Genomic DNA, 23,790 nt, shown 5'->3' on the forward strand with positions numbered 1-23,790 from the left:
GTAAAAAGAATAACCTGTGGTGTCAATATCCACGTGTTTATTCACTTGTGCAAACACCACGCCTAGCATCTCTAATCAAATTAAGTTGTGATTCCACCAAGTCTTTAAAATTTCCATCTTAACCGAAAGTAAGTAACTAGACAACGCTTCTCATTAAGTTTTCTAATAGCATGGAAATATACGTAGCCATTGTTTCACATTTTGTTTATGGGTTTAGCAAAGCATGCTTAGATCATTAACCTTGATCTTCAAATGTTTTCAATATTCAATAGGTCCCATTTGGAAGATTTTGTTCCAAGAATCTAAATCTCATGCAATTACTTAACGTCGTGGAGGTTCATGATCCACTGAACTAAGGCGTGTAGAAATACTCCAAATAATTCTCATCTATATACTTAGATTATGCGGTGTGGCCCACGTAAAAACAATGGGTCATATTAACCTTACAAAAATTTCATGGTGGTAAAAGTCAAGATTCTTTCCATCTACATACCCATATGAGCCTGTCAAGTTTCAATGTCCATAGATATGCCAAAGGCTTTTTATCTTTATTCTTTGGGTTAATTATTCCTTCTTTCTTCTCCTTTTTGACCGTCTCCATCCATATGTGTGTTGCCAGGGCAAAGATAAACCACTGAGACAGCGAAATGGATGAAGCTTCTCCTAAAGTGTCACATTCATCTCTCATTAGAGTGTTCTAAATTTCTGTTCATACTAGCTTGGGATGGAGTTGACATTTTTAGGATTTCCCATTTTGATTTTTTTATTTTAACTAATAAATACGCAAATACTATCTTATTTTTGTTTTGTTTTTCATTTTAAAAAGTTATATAAAAAATAAATTTTTGTTTTATCATTTAAATTTATATTTTATAATTATCAAAAATATAAAATTTTGAGTGGTTAGTTTGAGCCTTTTTAGTAAGGTCTTACATTTAAGTGTTATGAGTAAAAAGAAAACTTTGCCAAAAGAATTGGCTCTACTATACTACCAATGCTTTCGACTTAAACATTATTATGTTCTATAAAAGATAAAAGAAATTTGTAGTTCAAATAGAAAAAATAAAAATAAATGTCCTCATCTAGAGCAAAGTGATATTCTTGAAGTTCTTTGAACCATATAGATTGACACAACATTCATGTACCGACGATTCCCTCTTTTCTAGTAGAACAGGCCCCAAACAATGTGCATTAGAATGTCTTGAGGAACTGAAAAAAGGAAACAACCATTAATCATCCATAGATTTGCACAGCAGGCAGAGCAATAATACCCTTTGTATGACAATAGAAATAATTTAAAATCATTACAAGAACTTACTTGGAACTCGCATATTAAGACGCGATAATTTTAAAATGACATGTTACTGTTCCATTTTTGGGCCTCCCTCTAGTTATGAAGAGGTCTCATGCCACACCCCTGCATTGATCAGAGTATATATAATTTACATATAAATTTCAATCTCATATTGGTGCTGCTTAGAATCAACAGTGACATTACCCCACAAACCCCAAAAAACAATATGAGAGGGAGGGAAATAAAAATAATAATCAATTTATTTAATGTAAAATATTAACTTTTTTAAATAATAAAATAACAAATAACATCAACCTAATTAATTTTATATTTAATATTTTTTTATCGTGACAATTAATAAATTTTAAATAATCAATGTCATTAGAAAAATATACAAAATTTAGTAAGACCTTTTCTGGTCAAAAGATATTTTTTGGACTGAACAGAGGATATTTGGAGAGAGGCCCAAGAAGTGAATTGCGGTGTAAGCCCAGAAACCATTTTAAACGACAAGGTGTATTTCAGCGTCGCGTTTGTTTTGTAAGGCATCGAGGTGCCGTTTAGAGTGCGTTGCAGAGACTAAAATCAAACCCCTAGAAACCCCACTTCTTGTCTCTTCTTTTCACCTCAACGCTTTGGTTCGTTGCTTTTACTTCTCTGCACGATGTCTCTGCGAGTGCTGAACCCTAACGCCGAAGTGCTGAACAAATCAGCGGCACTTCACATGAACATTAATGCCGCTAAGGGCTTGCAAGATGTACTCAAATCCAACCTCGGTCCCAAAGGAACCATCAAAATGTATCTCATCTATAATTTCCTTTTCGTGTTTTGCATTTTCTTCTTCTCTGTTTACACTTCGTTCACTCTCTGTCTCTCATTGAATCAGGCTCGTTGGTGGCGCTGGCGATATCAAGCTTACCAAAGATGGCAACACTCTCTTGAAAGAGATGGTTAGGTTTTAATTATTTTTTAACTTGTTTTTATTGTGATCTGCAATACGAGTGCTAGAAAACTGTTATGGTGAAACGTTGATCTTTTTTGTGGTTGGTTCAGCAAATCCAAAATCCGACGGCTATTATGATTGCTAGGACGGCTGTGGCACAGGATGACATTAGTGGAGATGGCACTACTTCTACTGTCATCTTCATTGGTGAACTTATGAAGCAATCTGAGCGTTACATTGATGAAGGTTAACGAGTTTGTTTCTTTGTTGTTGCTGCTTTTGTGTCTTTATGAAGTTATTCTCTGTATTGCACTACTTGTATGCATTGTGTGTTGTAGGTTTTGGCTGTACTCCTAAATATGTGACTGTTGATTTTAGACCAGCTGCCTTAGTTGTTTTATTGATTCTCTGTACTCACTGAAAAATATGAATCACTGGTAATATTTTCCAGCTTTTAGTGATTAATTGGTGGGTTTTTTTTTTTTTTTTATAGTTATTTAGGCGGGGATTTAGGGAAGAGGAAAAATGAAATTAGGGTGATGATAAGATGTCCTCTAAAACAGGTTTAGAATATGCAAAGCGTGAGAACTGAGAACTCAAGACAAGAGTGTAACTGGGTTGAGAGTCTCTTTGCATGTCAGCAATGGCTACGACCATGAGCAGTATACCAAAGAGAGGTTGTAATTATAATCCTATCCTAAGTCAGTTTAGAGGCAACGAGATATCCCTATAATAGTAATAGGAGTGGTTGAACATTTTCATTTCATGCCTTTTTTGTCATTATTTCTTGGCAAATGTTAAGATGATATATGAATATTCCAGGTATGCATCCCCGTGTATTGGTTGATGGTTTTGAGATTGCAAAAAGAGCAACTCTGCAGTTCCTTGAAAAGTTTAAAACTCCTGTTGTGATGGGTAATGAGCCTGACAAAGAAATTCTCAAGATGGTAGCAAGAACAACCCTCAGGACAAAGGTAAGTCTTATTTTTATCTTTGTTTTAGATGACATTTGATCATACATGATATTACAGACAGAACAAACATATAATTTCTTAACATTGTTTTTCATCAAGCTTTATAATCTTACTATTTTTATGTTTACTCATCATTTGCAGTTGTATGAAGCACTTGCTGATCAATTGACTGATATAATTGTTAATGCGGTGAGTACACGCTGAGGTGTTGAAAACGAATGTTTTGCAAATATGACTTCAATTTTTAAAAATTTTCAGTGCGTTCTATTCTTATTATTTTTTTTTTGTAAATATGAACCTTTTGTTTGTGTGTGTGTTTTATTTGCTCATTTCAAGAAGTAAATTTTGATTGGACCTTTTTATGGCTGTGTGTTTAGTTAATTGTGGTTTTGCTATGATAGGTTTTATGCATCAGGAAGCCTGAGGAAGCAATTGACCTGTTTATGGTGGAGATTATGCATATGCGGCACAAGTTTGATGTTGACACACGCTTGGTATGCTTTATGATTGTACCCACTCTTTGCAGGACTGGGTTTAGTTAGTTGTATCTGTAGCATTTGAGAGTAATAGATAGGGGAAGAATTGCAAGGAAATCTAAGCCAAAACAAAAGTGGACCATATTTTGTTTAGAAATCAAGGAAAATAGAAGAAGAGATTCTGTTATTGATAAAATCTGAGCTAAAAAATAAAACATGAAACAAAGCTGCAACACTTGTTCTAAACAAAGCTTCAATATCAGTACATGTTGTACTGTATCGTTGACATTATTCATCAACTACAATTACACAAATTGCAACCCATAATTCAATAATAATTTACCCGCTTTTCTTACTTCACTTGTAATTGTAGTTCACTTTATGTACTTGCTGGTTTTACTTGTGTAGTTCTTGCATCTATCAGTTCATCTCTGTATGTGTGCGTGTTTTATCTAGGTTGAGGGTCTTGTCCTTGATCATGGTTCTAGGCACCCTGACATGAAGCGACGTGCAGAGAATTGCTATATCTTGACATGTAATGTATCTTTGGAGTACGAGAAGAGGTAATCAAGCTGATATCTTTCAATATCTTCCAATTTATGTTGTGTGCGTGTAGATGTCTGTTGTTTGGTTCGATTTCACCTGTTATTATAGAATGGTAGTCATAATGTATAAATTAATGTATGAAATGTTTAAGCATCCTCAATTAGTTAAATACAGAAAAGCATAAAATTTATATGTCTTGTGTCTGGTGATTACTATGTTTTTACTAACTGGTCTCTATTTTGGGGATTGCAGTTTCTTTTCTTCAGACAAAATATGTTGTATAGTAAAATGAGTTTGCTCGCATGAAATGTTCCCATTAGTGTGTAGTTTATGTTTACTCTGTCTTAATAAGGATGGCTTTGTTAACCCGAAGCAAATGAGGCATTCATGTACTGAGTAGGAAAATTTGGCACTGGCACATAACATCTTTCCCATTAATTTCCTGTTTACTCTGTCTATAAAAACTTATCTTAACCAAAAAAAAAAAAAAACTAAATGTTCTGCTACAAGGGAAATCTATTTCTTTCATTTCCTCTATCATGCTTGCTATATAATGATAAATTTAATAATTTAAACTCACAAACTTTGTTTGGCTAGCAGTTATATATCACTTTAGTCAATGCTGTACACATTGTGGTTTTTCGGTGTTAGATATCTGGCTTATCAGAACTAATCAGTTTTCTTGGATGGTTGGAATAGTCTGTGAGAATAATGAAGTCAATATTTCTTCTCTCAGTGAAATAAATTCAGGTTTTTTCTACTCAAATGCGGAACAGAGAGAGGCTATGGTTGCAGCAGAAAGGAGGCAGGTTGATGAAAAAGTTAGAAAAATCATTGAACTAAAGAATAAGGTAGAAAATATTTGCTCTTGTATGTATTGATTCTTACATGTTACCCTGGTCGTAAGATTTGGTCTGTCCTATGTTACTGTAAACATATTTTCATCCCACTGCTCTTGACTAAATATGTCTACTCTTGTGTATGCAGGTTTGTTCTGGTAATGACAACAATTTTGTGGTCATCAACCAAAAAGGAATTGATCCCCCGTCACTGGACATGCTTGCAAGGGAAGGAGTAAGTAACATACCATTATGTTGACGTTTTCTAAAACTTAAATATTGTGAACATGGGTTAATCAATATTCTTGGGAATTGGATCATGTGCTGGATAATTCATATAGAGATGTAGGCTTTTGGAAGTTATGGCTTTCAGAAAGTTTAATTGTGATTTTATACTTTTTATTTCATTTTTTTAATGAAACACTGAAAGTGAACTCTGTGCTAACAATGATTGTGTTATTTGTGACTTGTGTACTGTATCACTTGCACAAGTATCAGTTTTTTTTTTATTGGTTGAAAAATGCAAAACCCATTTTGTCTGAAACGTGTTTTTAAATTCACAATGTATAGGAACACATTTTGAAATTCACTGTTGTATCAATAAATAATAACTATCAAGGTAGTTAATGTTATCCAGACAGCACAATAATCTGTCAGTTGGTTATGTTATTTACCTATCAAGGTAGTTTTTATTGAAGATTCTATCTGTTAAATTTTCAAGAAACCTTATAGTAGTAGAGGTATGAGCTGATTCAGTGGACAATCATGACCTGTCACAAGTGGAATGCGCATGAAGATAGAATGATGTAAAAAAAAAGTTAAGAGAGGTTAAACTTTTTAATGAATAAAAAAGCAATCGAAGATCTGATTAATCCTTAGATTAGCAGCTATATTCTCTATTCATTGTGGAATAATGATTTATTTTTTGAAGATGCTAGTGCTTGCTGACTCTAAATGTGAAATGTTGTAACAAATGCTTTAAGTTATGGAAACATAATGTTTTTGCTCTGCCTGGAACAAATTCTTTTTGAAAGCTTTTCTTGTTTTTTTTTTTCGGGGTGGGGGTGATACTGTAATATTAAGACGTCAATTGCTGCTGTGAGGCTCAGGCTTAGAAAGTTCACTCATGGTTAGTTAGCCTCCTACTCCTACCGATGCATATAATTTGTCCAAAAGAAAGTGGATGCTTTGTTGCTTTAGAATAATGTTTATCAAGCCTGATTGTTCTGAAGGGCTTTTAAACACCATCCAAAGAGTCTATTTAGTTGAGAAAATAATGAAACTGTTAGAATGCAGCAAAGCACAAATTGCATGTTGCAATGTATTACAAACTCATAAGTTGATATCATTTACATTTTTTCTACCCTGTTTTCCATCTGCTGATTCTTTTTGCCTTGTGTTATAGATAATTGCCCTTCGGAGAGCAAAGAGGAGAAACATGGAAAGATTGGTTTTAGCCTGTGGAGGAGAGGCTGTAAACTCTGTAGATGATTTGACTCCTGAATGTCTGGGTTGGGCAGGATTGGTGTATGAGCATGTCCTTGGTGAAGAGAAATATACATTCATAGAAAATGTTAAGAATCCTTTTTCCTGCACAATCTTGATTAAAGGTAAAACAGATCATTTTATTCTTTATTATTTTTGCATGAATTGCTGTACAGTTTTGGAACAAACTGTATCATTTTATTGCTGCTGATGGGTTTTAAGATGAGATGATTTGCGATGTTATCATAATGATACAGGTCCTAATGACCATACAATAGCTCAGATTAAAGATGCCATTCGTGATGGTTTGAGGGCCGTGAAGAATACCATTGAAGATGAATCTGTTGTCTTAGTAAGTCTTATTTTTAGTCAATCAATTATTTTTATACCTTTATTGTACAGATATTTTTTCTTTTGATCATGTGCATGCCCATGCTGTTGAGTCACTCATTTTTTCATGCTGGTTTCCTCAATCAAATGGTTTTTCCCTAAAATGCAGAGAACGTGGTCTAGTTAGCCGTAGTACAAACAAAATACTTATTCAAGGTGTTGGCATAGTTGTTAGATGTTTCAGAATAACCAATCTAATAGGAAGCCTTTTTTTTTATTGCTAAATAAGAATTTTTGGACTTAGCAATTGCACCATAGTGTAGAATCTGTAGATAATTATTGTACTTCTGATTTAAAACAAGGAAAGCTTATTATAGAATTTGAAATATTTCCTAGAAGTTTCTTGACTGAGTTATATCAAAATATTAGCTGTGTGCATGAGTGGATGCATGAATGATTTTGATTTGTTCCAGTAGTTGTTTGAATAATTTTGAGCTTCAAGTTGGATCCACTTGTTTCTTTCAAGTAGTTAATAGTTGGAAAGAAAGCAGTACTGCTACAGGGAAGCAATCCGCATGCAATTATGCTCCTAGCTCCTTATAGAAGCACTTAATTGAATTCATATGACATCCAGTCAGTAATTTTGCTTCCACCTTCTGTTTGGTGATTGTAATTGATTTTACTGATCAGGGTGCTGGTGCCTTTGAAGTTGCTGCTAGACAATATCTGATCAACGAAGTTAAGAAAACAGTTCAAGGGGTAATGAGTGTCCCTGGTTTTTCATGTTTTTGTTCTTTAATTGTCAGTTACATATTTCATCACTGATGTTCATACCCTTGAAATAGCGTGCACAACTTGGTGTTGAGGCTTTTGCTGATGCTCTTCTTGTGGTGCCTAAGACACTTGCTGAAAACTCTGGGCTTGACACTCAAGATGTGATTATTTCCCTTACGGTATGCTTACCTTAATCTATTAAACTTGGCTTTATTTCCCCAATGTAATTGTATAGATATTCTCATATAAAGTAGAAGACAGATAACGTTATTATACTTGCCAAATGCTGTTTCAGGGAGAGCATGACAGAGGGAATATTGTGGGATTGAGCCAGAACACAGGAGAACCTATAGACCCTGCAATGGAGGGTATTTTTGACAACTACTCCGTGAAGCGTCAAATCATAAACTCAGGGTATGGTTAAACCTCGAGTATTTGATAGTCAATTTGACACCTTGAACTTGTCGTTTAGTTGTGTAACTAGGATCATGAAAATACTAGAATCATGTCATTACTAACCTGTTTGAGAGGGAGAAGAAAATTTTGAAATTTGAAGAGGAGAAAATTTTGAAAATTTATTTTAAAAGTGAACCTTTTCTCTTTTTGCCTTTATTTTCTCTTCCACCAAACAATAGAAAATGCATTTTTATCCATGTTTTCTCTCCTCTAATCTAAACATTCCAAACATACCATGTCATTCCATATATTTGAATTTAAACAGTAACTTTCACTGAAGTTGGTTTAGTTGCATTTATTTACTGATGTCTTCTATTGGCCCGTGCTATACAGGCCAGTTATAGCATCTCAGCTACTATTGGTGGATGAAGTAATTCGTGCTGGACGTAACATGCGGAAGCCCACTTAAATGTTCTTTCATATCTGAAGCTTCTCTTTGAGTAGGATGAATTCTTTATTTCAAGATGTCAGCAGCATTCGTTGGGATTGTTATGCATTCGTTGGGATTGTTATGACATGTTTCTTTTTATCTGCTCTGTAGCTTACTTTGAAACTGAAACACTGCTTCTGTTTCTGGCTTTTGTTTTTGTCCATTTTCTTTTGATTATATTTTTTTCATTTTCTCTCTCAAGGACTTTGTAATATATGTCTACTATGACTGAATTTTGGGCCATTATTACCTTTGAAATTTGTATGCATAATCTATTTTGTAGATCTAGTTGGAAGTGTGTTTTACCTTAAAAAGTAGCTTGTTTTTTGTTTTAACTCGAGCAGTAGTAGTGCTCTTTCTCTCAGCAACCGGGGCCATTGTTTGTGCAAGATGGCATCATCTTGCTATTCTTGTATGAAATATTGGTGGCGTTGAATTAGTATTGTTTAGAAGGGAAAAGAGTAAATTCTCAATTTTGTCCTTGCAATAATTTATCTTAATTTATTTTAAGCGTGTTTTAAAATTGCAATTGTGGGACATTCAAGTAGTTTTTTTATATTGAATGTAGGATCTAAGTATTTCGTGTTTGTAGTTAAGAAAGAATTTTATTTTAGGAATCAAAATATCGTTTTGTTTTTTCCAAGAATTAATTTGGGTATTTTTTACTCCGTAAAATTTTCATTTTTGGTATTTGTAGAACTCGGTTAAGAAAGAGTAAATTCTCTAGTTTGCATAAAATGGGACTATGAAACTCTACTTTTCCTTCCCTCAAACTCTCCCTCCTAGCTCCCCTCCCCATCGAATCCTCTCCCGCTCTCCCCACTCACCCCTTCCCCTCGAATTGGATTGGATATCAAGTTAGTTGATTTTGCATTTTTGCGAAAATGTAAAATTTTATTTGATTGCATCATCAAGTTTGTTTGTGTCAAAATGGGAGAGGATTTGTGTCCCGTCCCCAACTTTCTTCTTTTCTACAATTTTTGTGAAAAATTTTAATTTCTAAGTAAAAATAGAATTGTACCCTTATACGTGAACTGAAGTAGATTCGAATCCGTCTAAGAAGGAGAAATTTTTAGGTGGTTTGGTTTGGACTACCAGCAGTAGCTTAATTTTTTTTATAAGCAAGCTTGTCCTCTAGTATCGTTTGGAAAACGAAGTCGGAAGTCATAGTCACTACAGCAACTGAATGATACTAAATGGCTCTAATAGAGCTTATGGATGACCGGAAGGTATTATGCTGGGCTCCTGCCGTGCAACTTTCAAACATTACAATACACCATGAAAGGATTTCCCACCTGACAAACAAAACCAATAATTGCCTGAAATCATGGACCAGGCTTCCTTATCTTTTGTAATGTAGGATAGTCAGAGATCAAGGCTTGGCTGAGTTGATGTTAAATCGTATTCCTAGTTCTTAATAATTGCGTGAATTATCAGAGCCAATTCTTGTTAGATAAAAGTGGGCGTTGAGGATCCGTCCGAAATTAATTTAAACATATTCAAGTTTTAAAAATGGATTCAAGTTATATTTGGGCTGCTTGTGTTTCATATTTGTTTAACTTTTATGTATATATTTTTAGCAGTTATGCAATAATAATAAGATTCTTTGACTTAATTTTATTTATATTTATATTTTAAAATATATGATATATGAAGATAAATGTTAATTAATACCATAAAATACTCATTAAAAATTGTAAAATAAAATTTAATAATTGTTATTAATATAATTTTTAATTCCTTAACTTAGTACATTTGTTAGCAAGGACCCACCCTAAAATTAAAGCCAACCGTAAATTTTATTATTAAAATGTTTGCGGGGATTGTTGAACGGGAACCAAGTTTGAATACAAGAGGCGAGAGAGGACAACCCACACGTGTGAATGATGTTAGGTGGAAAGAGCTTGAGTTAGAATTGCATTACTAAAATCTAGCTACCTCCCATTCCCTTCCCTTACCGCAATTGTGAAGGTAGCTTAGGTATCAGTGTTGAGTGATCTGATGGGAGAAGAAGTGGAAAACAAGCAGGTGATATTCAAAGGGTACATTGAAGATGTTCCCAAAGAGAGCGATATGGAACTCAGGGTTTCCAAATTTGAGCTCAAGCTTCCCCCACAAGCTAATGCTATTCTCGTCAAAAACCTTTATCTCTCTTGCGATCCATACATGCGCGGTCGCATGCGTGATTTCCAGGGATCTTATATCTCTCCTTATGTTCCTTCTCAGGTATCTATCTACCAACTGGGCAACTACTAATTTCTTTTTCAATCTTCTCTCTCACTAAGACACCTCTACTTTGATGAAGCCCCTTGAAGGATTCGGCGTATCTAAAGTCATACACTCTGATAATCCAAATTTCAAGTCTGGTGATCTCATTGCTGGCTTCACTGGCTGGGAAGAATACAGCCTTATCAAAAGAACGGACCAGTTGAGAATAATTGAGACAGATCATCACATTCCTCTCTCCTTCCATATCGGTCTTCTTGGTATGCCACTATTTCCGTTGCTTTCTTTCTCTGTTTGGAATCACTAAACCAATAACTGTTTTGTTTGCTTTTAAATTTAATAATGTTGAATCAAGTTAGCCACTGACGAATAGGAATAGGATAGCATAGTTTTATGTTTAGTTATCATTGTCATATTCAAGGTTGGTAGGTACTCATGGAATCGTTTAATTTTAGAGATTTTCGTTGTTTATTCTTTTGACTGAAGAATACTGGTGGATTGCAGTTTTCTTCCACGTGCGAATGTGTACTTTATGGCGTAATTGTTAAAACCTTGAATTTTCTGTTGCTATTCTGGATTTATATTTTTCATTTTTCTGAATCCATTTTCCGCTCTTATACTCGTGACCCAGTTTCAGATAACCCATTTTGATAAATAATTAAACCTTCGTTTCTCCTTTTGATTTTATAGGAATGCCAGGTTTTACTGCTTATGCTGGATTTTATGAGGTCTGCACGCCACAAAAAGGAGAGTATGTTTTTGTATCTGCAGCATCTGGTGCCGTAGGCCAGCTTGTAGGTCAACTTGCTAAGTTGCATGGCTGCTATGTTGTTGGAAGTGCTGGCTCTAAGGAGAAGGTCCATTTTACTAATCATTTGTCCTATAATTGTAAAATAAAAAATAAAGAAACTTAATGCTTAAATTACATTTTCGTTCATGTATAATGTATGACTTAAATATATTTTTAGTTCTAATATTTTTGTGAAATTTTTATTTTAATCCCTCAAAATTTTTTCTTTTGATTTTAGTTTATTGTTTTTTCTAAACTAAGCACTTTTGGTCCCTCTCACTAATGTGACAATAAGTTGACACATAACAATCTCTTAGCAAGTCGCATCATCAATAAGGACCAAGTGCATTGAATTTTTAAAAAAATCAAAGATTAAAACCAAAAGAAAAAAATTGAGGAGCTAAAATTAAGATCTAAAAAGTGTGGGGACCAATAAGACATTTAAACCATAAAATATTGTCAATTAGACACACATGAATACACACACAAATACTTGAACCCAGTATTTAGTTCAGTTACTCATCGAATCTGTTTTATTTAGATTGACCTTCTAAAGAATAAGCTTGGATTCGATGATGCTTTTAACTACAAGGAAGAATCAGACTTGGATGGTGCTCTAAAAAGGTATGTAACTGGCTTGCAGATAATATAGAGTTGAATAGAAAATGCCTACGGAAAGGAGAATTATTTCCTTAAAGTTTGTTTGAGAAAAAAGGTTCTATACTTCCCAGAATTAGTACTGCTCTGCTCACTCGTTATTCTTCATGATTTCCACAATCAAAATTTGAGACGTAATATGTCCTCGCTAACATGACAGGTATTTTCCACAAGGCATTGACATCTATTTTGATAATGTTGGTGGGGAAATGCTTGATGCTGCACTCCTTAACATGAGGATTCATGGTAGAATTGCAATCTGTGGGATGGTGTCTCAGCATAGCCTTTCTAATCCAAAAGGGATATACAATTTATTCAATCTCATATCAAAGCGCATCAGAATGCAGGGTTTTTTGCAAAGTGATTACTTGCACCTATACCCACGCTTTTTGAAAGATGTTTCAAGTTACTACAAGCAGGGAAAGATTTTTTACATTGAGGACATGAACGAAGGCTTGGAAAGTGCTCCAGCTGCTTTCGTTGGGCTTTTCCATGGAAAGAACGTTGGTAAGCAAGTCATTCGTGTTGCTCATGAATGATTTTTTTTCCTAGCAGAAGCTTTCTATGTTGTCAACATGTCCATTTGCAGAATTGATATAATAAAATTCAAGGATTTTCTATATTAGAGTTTGATACATTGTTCTGTAAAGTTATTTCTATTGTTCTAATATGTTGGACAGTTTGATTTTGGGAAGGGGGTATCATTTTATTGAGTTAACAACTATTAGAATTGTTATTATGGGAGCAATTGACACGAAGTTATGGGTTTGTACCTATTATTATTATTGTATAAAGAATGTCTAAAAAACTCCCAAGTTATTAGGTTTTAAAATTCAGGTTTGGCTCAACAAGAACTAGTAGGGTATTCAAAACACATAGAGATTCATCTATGACTCGTGTGACACTGGCTTCATGACTTTGTGAAACTTGGGGTTTTCTGTGTTTTAAATTCTGAATTATGGGGTATCCTAACTAACCTCTGCATAGCTTGTTATAAGGAAAATCATAAGCTCTATATTGAGAATGATTGTAGCTGTACAGCTTGTTATGTTTGTAACACTCAGCACCCTCCTTGCTTTTGGTTGCTTATATTGACTAAATGAAGAGAAGGAACTAGCAAGTTCACCTCATTCTTGGTTTTCAGAGAGGACAATAGAGTGGTTGATTGGTTGGCTAATTACTTGCATTCCGAGTCCTTAAGATTTTGCGTAGAGGGTCGTGGGCAGTGTTTGGTGAAGCCTTTGTGGACTTCTCTTTTTCTTAGAAGTTAAAGTAGGCATGGGAACGAGGTGGGGTGGGATGAAATTGGGTTTTGTCCTTCCTGTCCCCGTGAAGGATGGGGATAGTTTTGGAGTAGAATTTGGAGAAGTGGACATAAAAACTAAATCCAACTTTATTCCCGTCAGATCGGAGAAATTTATGGAGAATCTGTCTCATCTTTTTAATTTTTCAATTGAATTGCTTACGTATGTTTTTTTTAATAAACCATATATTAAGTATATTTTAATTCAAATAACATATAATACAACATAAATCTTAAAAATAAGGCACTTGAAAACTAAATCTTAATTTGAGTAAAATATCCAATTTCATCTTTATTATTTAACTGTTCTTATAACTTGAATTATAAAACTAATATAATGATTTGTACTTTTAATCATTTTGAGAAATGAGAATGTATAAATAAAATCCTAGCTCTATTCGTGGAGTCTTATTACAGCAGACAAATGATTTCTCTTCTTTTCCACGATTTAGGTGGCTTTGGAGATGGAAAAATAAATCCATATACGATAATGATAAAAGGAAAATTTAGAATGTGAATAGGAATATGTTTTTGCTGCATGATGACACGGTTCTGTCTCTAAGGGAGGCAAGTAAACCTGAGTATCCTCTGTCAAAATGCGGGGTTTTTAGCAAAGTGATTACTTACAGTTACACCTACACCCACGATTCTTGGAAGATGTTACGACTTAGCATTACAAGCAAGGAAATAGTATTTTGTACACCAAACCCGAGAATTTATTTTTGATTTTCTTCTAACAGAACCGAAGCTTGCTGTGTTTTAAACTTGTTCAGCTGATTATTTTTTGTCGTACTTTTTCACTTTTTGCCTTTTCTCTAAGCACAAAATGTTGATAATCCAAACCGGCATTTACATTTGGTTTGGTTAAATTAGAACTACAAAGACGATAAACGAAACTACTAGAGAAATAGTTAAGATGTAGAGACACCAACTTCAAAAGACGTGAGGTCAAGTCGAGTTTCTTAATGTGAGCGTTGTAAGACGCAATGGTATTAAAAATTGACTTCGCAATGTACGAAAACACAAAGAAACTAATTGTACCAAAACTTGACTTCCCGACGTACGAAAGTGCAAAGAAAGTGCTTCTATATTCACTTAACTTTCACCATACAAACAGGCCTTAAAATTGTTTAAGTCCCGTGAATATGGATTAACCCACAATTTTCACCATTTATGAGTAATGTTAAGGTTTTTGTTTTTGAAAGAGCAAAATTAGGTTTAGATCCATAAATTTGGGACATAATAGCAATCAAACTTAAAAATATAGTCCAATTATATATGTCCCTAAGATATTAAAAAAATTAAAAAAATTGTATTATTAAATGATATTAATATAATTTTTCTGTAATTTTCAACTCATTTTAATGTATTTTTTAATATTTTCTTTTAATTTCTCTTGTAATATTATTTAACATGATTCTTAAATGCATTAGTAAATTAATTTTTTTAGACATAAATCAGAAGTTTAAATAATAAATTTAATTTTTGTTAACTTAACCTTTATAATTAAGTATAAACACTTAAACGTAGTAAAAAATAATAAAAATATATTTATTATATTAAAGATACGAAATCATAATAAAATAAATAATTTACTTTTTTAATAAAATTTTCCTATTGTAAGACACTTAAATTTAATCTTAAAAATTAAAGTGAATAACATTATAATAAATAAAATTTTAAAATGTAAATATAATAAATAGTAAATTCATATTAAAATTATAAAATATAAAACATTAATAGTATTAAATATTAATTTTAGTAAAAAAATTGTTTGTTAATTTTTAATGATATACATGTACTGAAAATTGTATTGTAATAAATGAGAAAAAATGATTACCTTAGTAGGGTGGAAAAGGAAAGATGAAAAGCATGGATGTTAGCGTGAAGGGCGAGGCGAGGGTCCCACGACCACAAGAGAAGACAACACCCAAATCAACGTCAACGGTCAACGCCTCCCACTTCCCACGGAATCTCCGCCACCCACCACGTGTCGCCTTCTAATTGGACCTCTCTTCTCCTCTCCTATATCTACGCCCTCCTTTCATTCTCGTTTTCTCTCTTCTCCCTTCTCATTCATTTTCTCACACCTCCTTCCTCTTAGGTTCCTCTCTCTCTCATCTCCTTTTAGGGTTTCCATTGCATTTCTCTATTTTGTTCCATTCATTCAGATCTGCATAAATTCTTCTAGGTTTTTATTTTCTATTGATTTTCTGATTCCGATTTCGTCTCCTAGATTTGTTCTGTTTTCTCGCGAATAATAATAATGATAACATGAGCAATGGAACGGATCATCGAATTCTGAAATTGTGCGTGAATTTGAATTTTACTTTGCAGGATAAATTTAGCGGCGTAATTCGCGAAGCGTGAAAATGGCGGGAACGGATTCATCTCGGGAGGAGAGTGTTTACATGGCGAAGTTGGCAGAACAGGCGGAGAGGTACGAGGAGATGGTTGAGTTCATGGAGAAGGTTGTGAAGGCGGTGGATGTGGAGGAGTTGACAGTGGAGGAGAGGAATCTTCTCTCTGTGGCTTACAAGAATGTGATTGGGGCAAGGAGGGCTTCGTGGAGAATCATTTCCTCCATTGAGCAGAAGGAGGAGAGTAGAGGCAATGAGGAGCACGTGGGTGTTATAAAGGAGTATAGGGGAAAGATTGAGGCTGAACTAAGCAAGATCTGTGATGGGATTTTGAATCTTCTTGAGTCTCATCTTATCCCAGCCGCTACATCTTTTGAATCCAAAGTGTTTTACCTTAAGATGAAAGGTGATTATCACAGGTACCTTGCTGAGTTTAAAACTGGGGCAGAGAGAAAAGAAGCTGCTGAGAATACTTTGTTAGCTTACAAATCCGCTCAGGTATTTACTGCTCTTACAGCTTTTGTGGAATTATTGTGCGTAGTGGTTACTCTTATTACTTGCTTGTTTACTTGATTCAGGATATTGCCCTTGCTGACTTGCCCCCCACACACCCCATTAGGCTGGGTCTTGCACTCAACTTTTCTGTCTTCTATTATGAAATCCTTAACTCACCAGATCGTGCTTGTAATCTTGCCAAACAGGTATCATTACTTGCTAGCACTATACGTGATCGAAAGGGGTTTTTGGTTTGTTTGTTTTTAAATTGCTCTTTGATGTTGCTTGTATATCTCAATGTTCATCGATGAAGAAATTTTATTTGCGTGTTATAGAGGTTAAATCTCAGTATTTGTTGGCGGTTTGTTAGTGTAAACTGATTTTTTGTCGGTTGGTGAGGCTCAAGATCCTGTGTATTGCTTGACGCGACGGGAATCTGTTGTGTTGTGTGTCCACCACCCACTTTACATTGCTTTGAAAAGTATGCTATGAACAGAACAAGTGAAAATTGATTACAAGGTCACAATGAATAAAATTCATAGACTACTCTATTATATCAAATGCATTAATGTCATTTTTTGAAGAATATTGTAGGAATTTAGCTCTTTTTTAAGAGACTGAACTCAGCATTGTGATGCAGATTTCAATACTGTTCATTCCTTAGTCAGTTTATGTTTTTATTACTTGACAATATTGATGTCTTATGCAGTTTGCTTAGCACTTTCATGTTATGATGGATTTTTTTTTTTTTTAATTTCCCTATTGTGCTTTCTCTTCTCTGTATGATTTGTGAAAATTGCTTAACCATGGCAGGCATTTGATGAGGCAATATCCGAGCTTGACACGTTGGGTGAAGAGTCATACAAGGACAGCACATTGATCATGCAACTTCTCCGAGATAATCTGACTTTGTGGACATCAGACATCACGGTCTCTCTCTCTCTCTCTCTCTCTCTCTCTCGTTTTGTACATATGCTAAATATTTCTTGATTTTTGTTTAAATGTAGATATTTTGTTGTCTATTGTTAAGCCGTCATTAATAGTTCTTTAATGAGTAGAACATCAACAACTTAAACCTTCCTCTTGTAATAGCCAAGCTAGTTTCGTGGAAGTTTCGAAACAAAATTTTTATTAAACTTTTTGGTTGTACAATCTTGTAGTTGTCCAAATCCAAGGACTAATTACCCTTTTCTTTGGAGCATTAGTTATGTTTCTGCTGGTTCCCTGTATTAGTCGTAAGAGTTAAGCTTTGATCTTTTCTTAATGGACTAGTAAAGTTTTATCCTCATACTGACTGAAACAAAGACACAAGCAGTTGGTACATATTCTTGCTGAAGGTCTATTGCATTGCAGCTGCCTTATGCTTTTTGTTGCTGTTGGCAGCTTTTAGATCAGTAGAGTCTCTAGGAGCTGACTGCTTTCCATTCTTTTCTTTCAGTCTCCCATTGATTAGATATGATATTTGTTTTTCTATGTTTTTCTTAGTTGGATTTCCTTTAATATTTCAGGACGAAGCTGGAGATGAGATCAAGGAAACATCTAAGCAACAACCCGGCGATGGGCAGCAGTAATGTGGTAGTTGATGGGATATGTATTATTACCCTTAATATAGATCAATGTGGGTTGCCATAGTAGATTGTATTAATGGATTTCATGATTTCAAGTGCGTGTTGCGCTTGGGATTTATAATGTTTCAATGGATCGTTTGTGTTTTATTGACGAGAAGAATGTGGCTTTGGTGGTTAGATTTGCAAGTTTTTTATTGTTTAGTATGCGAATGCAAGCGTTCTTGTGAGATCCATTTGCATATAATGCTGTTTATGCTCCTGAATCCCATACAGAGCACAGCGGGAAATATTTTTATCACTTTCAACTATCTTAGTACGAAATATCTTTATCGGGTAGTTATATTTTTATTTCATGATGTATGTTTCTGAGTTATCCATTAAATTAAATTAATATTTTTTAATTAGTTGTTTATTCGAAGGGGATTTTTTAATTGATTTTAATTAGTCTTTAATTTTTTTTATCAACTTTAAACAAAATTAGAAATTTGTAAATCAAACTGTAAAGTACTTGTTATTTAATTGAATACATGTTATGAAGCTTTTTTTTGTTTTTGGAGAAATCATTATTTTCTAAAATAAGTTAAAGTTAAATATACAGGTAATGAAGAATAAAAATATATAGAGAGAGAACTAATATCTAGTGTTTATTTAAATTAAAATGTTCCATAAATTTATTTATTATTTTAAACGTCTTTTCACTCCTTTCGAAGAAGTAATGAAATCAAAACTCAGGTAAGTGATAAATAGTACCAGTGCTCCATCAGTAACTGATAAGTAATTTCAATAACTACATATTGCAAATAAATCTCTAAATTGATCATCAATTGCAAAATTTGTCCGCATATTGCATGCTAATTAGCCGATATTTTGCACATGTGATAATCCCGTTTCAGATAATAAATTGACCTTTAATCACACGTTTCCTTGGCACCTTTCTAACACGAGATTAGATTAAAGCAAAAGGATAACGGAAAAGTAGAATGAAGAATTGCTTATTTAACAAAGAAAACAATTTTATATTACACTTTACTGGAACAGTTTGACTGAACAATGATAGGAAGACTTTGTGGCTTAGCAGAAGCATGGGAAAACCTCATTTGGTCTAAATATAATAAAACGAATCTGGATGAAGTCCTCCAAATGTGTTACCGAAAGAGAAACAACACACATTAGAAGAAATGAAACAGGTGATGATCTTTAAGAGTAGGGAAAGGCCCAGGTAGGCCCAAGCCCACGGCACTAAAAAACGCGTTGGTTCCAATATCCATTTCCTTACCCTATTCAATTCCGCACCGAGCAATGGTCTCGCCGTGAAATGGTATGCTTCTGCATTTACTGAGACTAAGACGGAGAGTGATAGCAACTGCATCAACTAAAATATCTTCTTCTTCTTCTTCTTCTTACTCTTCAATCACACTCTCACTATCTTCAATTCCAATGGCCGCCACCGAAGACTCCCTCCGCAAAGCCCTCGCCGACAAGCAATCCGCCGTCGAAGCCCAAGGCAACGCCGTCCGCGCCCTCAAAGCAGCCGCCGCCCCCAAGCCCGAAGTCGAAGCCGCCATCGAATCCCTCAATGCCCTCAAACTGGAAAAATCCTCCATCGAACGCTCCCTCCACTCGCTCCTGGCCGGCTCCGGTGCCGACACCCGCGAAGCCTTCCGTCAAGCCGTCGTGAACACCCTGGAACGGCGGCTCTTCTACATCCCATCCTTCAAGATCTACCGCGGCGTGGCCGGGCTCTTCGACTACGGCCCTCCCGGTTGCTCCGTGAAATCGAACGTGCTCTCATTCTGGCGGCACCACTTCGTCTTGGAAGAGAACATGCTGGAAGTTGATTGCCCCTGCGTCACCCCCGAAATCGTCCTCAAAGCCTCCGGTCACGTGGACAAGTTCACCGATCTCATGGTGAAGGACCTCAAAACCGGCACGTGCTACCGCGCCGATCACTTGCTCAAAGACTTCTGCAACGAGAAGCTCCAACGTGACCTTACCCTTTCTTCTGAGAAAGCCTCTGAACTGAAGCACGTGCTTGCCACCTTGGATGACCTCTCTGCGGAAGAGCTTGGTGCTAAGATTAAGGAGTATGGAATCATTGCACCTGAAACGAAGAACCCTCTCTCTGATCCTTACCCTTTCAATTTGATGTTTCAAACTTCCATTGGTCCCTCTGGGCTGAGCCCAGGCTTCATGCGACCCGAAACGGCGCAGGGCATTTTTGTCAATTTTAAGGACTTGTATTATTACAATGGCAACAAGTTACCCTTCGCTGCTGCGCAGATTGGACAGGCTTTTAGGAATGAGGTTCGTTTCTTTTTAACTTTTGGTTGTTGTGGTTTTTTCCATGTTGAATTTGAGTTTCAATTTCGATTTCATTTGGGTTTTTAGATATCTCCACGGCAAGGGCTTCTCAGAGTTAGGGAATTCACTCTGGCGGAAATTGAGCATTTCGTAGACCCGGAAGATAAGTCGCATCCCAAGTACCCTGATGTTGCTGACTTGGAGTTCTTGATGTTTCCCAGGGAGGAGCAAATGACAGGTCAGTCTGCTAAGAAGATTCGTCTTGGTGATGCTGTTTCCAAGGTTGGTTTTGAGTTGAAGAGCTTTTGATGGTTTTGAGATTGCTTCTTATTGTATGATGTGTTGTGATTTATTTTTTTCTGGTGGTGGTTAGGGAACTGTGAATAATGAGACTCTTGGTTATTTCATTGGGAGAGTGTATCTTTTCTTGACGCGTCTCGGTATAGACAAGGATCGCTTGAGATTTAGGCAACATCTTGCCAATGAGATGGCTCATTATGCTGCTGACTGTTGGGATGCTGAGATTGAGTGCTCCTATGGCTGGATTGAGTGTGTTGGTATTGCAGATAGGTCTGCATATGATTTGCGTGCTCACTCGGTAAGCATGTTAATTTGCTTTAAATAATGTATTCCTTGTTGTATGTTGTGGCTTTTGATAAACCTAGACATCGCAATTATTCTAATGGATGAACTGTTCTTTAAGTGTCTGGAGGATAACATGCATTTGACTTGACTAAAAAGTACTGTTTTCTCTTGAAATCAAATTACATTGAAGTTGAGGAATGGCTGTATCTCAAAGGGGGTAAAAAACTAAAATGTATTTTATGGTGTCCAAACAACTAAGGAAATTCTCTTATAATTTGAGGTGTTCTGCATTCTCATAGTGCCTGTATCTGTATTTAATATTGCAGGAGAAAAGCGGTGTTCCGCTAGTGGCTCATGAAAAATTTTCAGAACCCAAGGAAGTGGAGGTACTGTTTAATTCTAAAGGTGTTGATTTATTTATGGATATAAATGACTGAATCCTGCAAATTCATGCACAGTCATCAAAAATCTTAAGACATTATTGATTGACTTGGTTTGCACATTGTTTCAGAAATTGGTTATAACTCCAGTAAAGAAAGAGTTGGGTCTAGCATTCAAGGGGAATCAAAGGATGGTGGTTGAAGCACTTGAGGTAGTTGATGTTGTAATTTTTTTGGTGTCTAGTACCATGACTCTTTGTCATGAGTGCTTGCATTACTTTTGACACGGAATCTTACCTGGCAGGCAATGCATGAGAAAGAAGCTTTGGACATGAAAGCTGCTCTGGAATCAAAAGGGGAGGTGGAGTTTGAAGTGTGCACACTTGGGAAGACTGTTACTATTAAGAAGAGTATGGTGACCATTCAAAAGGAGAAAAAGAAAGAACACCAGCGTGTTTTTACACCATCTGTGATTGAACCATCTTTTGGAATTGGGCGGATAATTTATTGTCTCTTTGAGCACACATTCTACATGAGGCCAAGTAAAGCTGGGGATGAACAGTTAAATGTATTTCGCTTCCCTGCACTTGTAGCTCCTATTAAGTGCACAGTTTTCCCTCTGGTTCAGAATCAGAAGTATGAAGAGGTTGCTAAATTAATTTCCAAGTCATTGACTGCTGCTGGAATTTCACATAAGATTGACATTACAGGTATGTGGATATAATATAAGTTCCCATTAATATATACTTACAGATAATGTTAATTAAAATGTTAGAGGTTTACACTGAATGAATGCATGAATACTTGTTAAAAAAAATTGTATTTCCAAAGTAGAAATTCAGCCTGTGGGATGAGGATCTGAGCATCCTCTTCTTAAAGGCTGTATTATTGTTCTTATTACATGTCAATTTGTCTTTATTTAATGTCAACATCTTTTGGTAGAATGGGTATATAAATCTTTGAAACTGCATTGATGAGAACAATTTTCCTTTAAAACCACATCCTGGGAGGGTCGAGTGCAGATGTGGTTTAGGCACCTGTTCTTGGAATATGCCTTTGGCTAGGTGCAAATATGGTCTTTTGGCTCTTCTATATATATATATAATTGACTAAAGGGAAAAAGGTTAAACTCCCTTCTAAGGTTGTTAATGTGTCTTACATTCACAAGTTTGTTTTAGGGATGGATTAATTCATCCCAGTTTATTTGTGTTAATACCTAAAGACTAATGTTATATTTTGTCTTATAAAAATGTTAACAGGTACGTCGATAGGAAAACGGTATGCAAGAACAGATGAACTTGGTGTTCCCTTTGCTATCACCGTAGATTCAACATCATCAGTGACTATTCGGGAAAGGGACAGCAAGGATCAAGTGCGTGTTGATGTGGAAAAAGCAGCTTCTGTTGTTAGGGAGGTAGCGGAAGGCCAGAGGACATGGGAAGATGTGTGGTCAACTTTTCCCCATCATTCCTCTACAGCTGCTGATGATTGAATTTTAAGCTAGTCGCCATCTGGGTTGACCTATCATAGTTTTGAGTTCTCCTGTTGCAAAATTTTTGTGATGTTTTTTGAACAATGAATTGAACTACAGGGATATTACTAAGTATCAATTAGATACATATTTCTTTTTGTTTAAATTAAGTTTCTGCAACATATGGGCTGAATGACACACGGTTTTACTGTTAAACATTAGTCATAGATATATGTTATTTGACTAGTTTCTTGTTTGTCAATACTCAATGGCTTCTTGAGGTTTTGTCATGCGGTTGGAACTTACTGCCTCAGTGTTAGGGGAGTCTCAACGAATCTGAAAATTACTCGATAATATTTTTGTTTGCTTTATCTGCTGAGGATTTTAGGCCCCGTGGTTTAACCCCGAAAAGAATATGTTTTGCATGAGTTATGTCTGGAATTGATCTCTTGTGGCAAGCCAGTGATTTTATCCTAATGCTGATAGAATTTCAAGCTTAGTAGTGTTCATATCTTGCACTTCAAAAGCTACAACTTACATTGTGCCACGCTAGTGATTTGTCCGAACAGATTTTAAGGACCTAAGCGTGGTAATAAATTTTTCGTTATTTTCTTAAATGATGGGTTAGGATGAACTCTAATTGAATAAAATGCTTTTGTAGATAAGATAGTAATCACTGTTGCTGACTATAAATTAAAATTAGGAATATCTGGATACATCTTATGGGGAAAAAAAATTCCTTTTCAAAGGTGGTGGTTCTTCATTCGATCCCTAACATGTTATCTTAAATTACGTGTGCAATTGGAAAATTGTCCTTTGGCATGATGCACAGGATTCGTTACTGTATCCTTCCATCCTTTCGTTAGGACTTGGGATTGGGATTGGAGTTGTGAATGCCAACCATTTAAAATACTTTTCAACCACAAGAAGGCCCATAAAGATTTATCTCTTAAAAACATTCTGCGTCCACGTTGTAGCCCAAAATGATTCGTTTCCCACTTCAAAGTCACTAAAACCCCAATATGCACTTTATCTTTCCGCATTTTCTTTCTTTTCTTGGTCGACGACATCTTTCGTATTTTCATACTTGCTTTATTATTCGTAGTG

The 23,790-nt window shown here is 35.3% G+C and overlaps 4 protein-coding genes across 10 annotated transcripts; all 4 read left to right on the forward strand.

Moving 5' to 3' along the window:
• The first annotated feature begins 1,827 nt into the window (after positions 1–1,827).
• On the forward strand, positions 1,828–8,994 carry LOC113861510 (T-complex protein 1 subunit zeta 1). Its single transcript, XM_027494364.1, has 15 exons — positions 1,828–2,092; positions 2,181–2,244; positions 2,348–2,483; positions 3,060–3,211; positions 3,353–3,400; positions 3,613–3,705; positions 4,144–4,250; positions 4,970–5,084; positions 5,221–5,307; positions 6,478–6,682; positions 6,815–6,909; positions 7,578–7,646; positions 7,733–7,840; positions 7,957–8,075; positions 8,451–8,994. The coding sequence occupies exons 1-15, from the start codon at positions 1,959–1,961 to the stop codon at positions 8,524–8,526; spliced, it is 1,608 nt and encodes a 535-aa protein (XP_027350165.1). The 5' UTR covers positions 1,828–1,958; the 3' UTR covers positions 8,527–8,994.
• A 1,509-nt stretch (positions 8,995–10,503) lies between these two features.
• On the forward strand, positions 10,504–13,015 carry LOC113861870 (2-alkenal reductase (NADP(+)-dependent)). Of its 6 annotated transcripts, none has more exons than XM_027494951.1 (5): positions 10,504–10,773; positions 10,853–11,033; positions 11,464–11,630; positions 12,105–12,187; positions 12,381–13,015. In XM_027494951.1, exons 1-5 carry the CDS (start codon positions 10,549–10,551, stop codon positions 12,757–12,759), a joined length of 1,035 nt encoding a protein of 344 aa, XP_027350752.1. In that variant the 5' UTR covers positions 10,504–10,548; the 3' UTR covers positions 12,760–13,015. The 6 variants fall into 6 exon arrangements, with proteins under 6 accessions (XP_027350752.1, XP_027350751.1, XP_027350754.1 ...); XM_027494950.1 differs by having other exon boundaries at positions 10,536–10,793; positions 10,849–11,033; XM_027494953.1 differs by having other exon boundaries at positions 10,536–10,773; positions 12,120–12,187.
• Positions 13,016–15,574: 2,559 nt separating this feature from the next.
• On the forward strand, positions 15,575–18,343 carry LOC113860625 (14-3-3-like protein A). Of its 2 annotated transcripts, none has more exons than XM_027493066.1 (5): positions 15,575–15,627; positions 15,861–16,381; positions 16,462–16,584; positions 17,192–17,308; positions 17,887–18,343. In XM_027493066.1, the coding sequence occupies exons 2-5, from the start codon at positions 15,896–15,898 to the stop codon at positions 17,947–17,949; spliced, it is 789 nt and encodes a 262-aa protein (XP_027348867.1). In that variant the 5' UTR covers positions 15,575–15,627; positions 15,861–15,895; the 3' UTR covers positions 17,950–18,343. The 2 variants fall into 2 exon arrangements, with proteins under 2 accessions (XP_027348867.1, XP_027348868.1); XM_027493067.1 differs by having other exon boundaries at positions 17,192–17,295; positions 17,916–18,099.
• A 742-nt stretch (positions 18,344–19,085) lies between these two features.
• Positions 19,086–23,173, forward strand: LOC113861489 (glycine--tRNA ligase, mitochondrial 1). The gene is made up of 7 exons (XM_027494331.1): positions 19,086–20,250; positions 20,335–20,529; positions 20,621–20,845; positions 21,159–21,218; positions 21,344–21,424; positions 21,517–21,922; positions 22,472–23,173. Exons 1-7 carry the CDS (start codon positions 19,267–19,269, stop codon positions 22,702–22,704), a joined length of 2,184 nt encoding a protein of 727 aa, XP_027350132.1. The 5' UTR covers positions 19,086–19,266; the 3' UTR covers positions 22,705–23,173.
• The last annotated feature ends 617 nt before the right edge of the window (positions 23,174–23,790 follow it).

This window comes from Abrus precatorius, unplaced genomic scaffold (genome assembly GCF_003935025.1).
Source record: "Abrus precatorius isolate BTA unplaced genomic scaffold, Abrus_2018 Scaffold3, whole genome shotgun sequence".
Lineage (NCBI taxonomy): Eukaryota > Viridiplantae > Streptophyta > Magnoliopsida > Fabales > Fabaceae > Abrus > Abrus precatorius.

Bases quoted from the DNA above. Each gene is read 5' to 3' on its own strand.
- LOC113860625 (XM_027493066.1), top strand. From the start codon at position 15,896: ATGGCGGGAACGGATTCATCTCGGGAGGAGAGTGTTTACATGGCGAAG. The intron at 16,585-17,191 runs GTATCATTACTT...TAACCATGGCAG, and splicing joins CTTGTAATCTTGCCAAACAG to GCATTTGATGAGGCAATATC. The intron at 17,309-17,886 runs GTCTCTCTCTCT...TTAATATTTCAG, and splicing joins TGTGGACATCAGACATCACG to GACGAAGCTGGAGATGAGAT.
- LOC113861510 (XM_027494364.1), top strand. From the start codon at position 1,959: ATGTCTCTGCGAGTGCTGAACCCTAACGCCGAAGTGCTGAACAAATCA. The intron at 3,401-3,612 runs GTGAGTACACGC...TTGCTATGATAG, and splicing joins CTGATATAATTGTTAATGCG to GTTTTATGCATCAGGAAGCC. The intron at 7,841-7,956 runs GTATGCTTACCT...ATGCTGTTTCAG, and splicing joins ATGTGATTATTTCCCTTACG to GGAGAGCATGACAGAGGGAA.
- LOC113861489 (XM_027494331.1), top strand. From the start codon at position 19,267: ATGCTTCTGCATTTACTGAGACTAAGACGGAGAGTGATAGCAACTGCA. The intron at 20,530-20,620 runs GTTGGTTTTGAG...GGTGGTGGTTAG, and splicing joins TTGGTGATGCTGTTTCCAAG to GGAACTGTGAATAATGAGAC. The intron at 21,425-21,516 runs GTAGTTGATGTT...CTTACCTGGCAG, and splicing joins TGGTGGTTGAAGCACTTGAG to GCAATGCATGAGAAAGAAGC.
- LOC113861870 (XM_027494950.1), top strand. From the start codon at position 10,549: ATGGGAGAAGAAGTGGAAAACAAGCAGGTGATATTCAAAGGGTACATT. The intron at 11,034-11,463 runs GTATGCCACTAT...TTGATTTTATAG, and splicing joins CTTCCATATCGGTCTTCTTG to GAATGCCAGGTTTTACTGCT. The intron at 11,631-12,104 runs GTCCATTTTACT...TGTTTTATTTAG, and splicing joins GTGCTGGCTCTAAGGAGAAG to ATTGACCTTCTAAAGAATAA.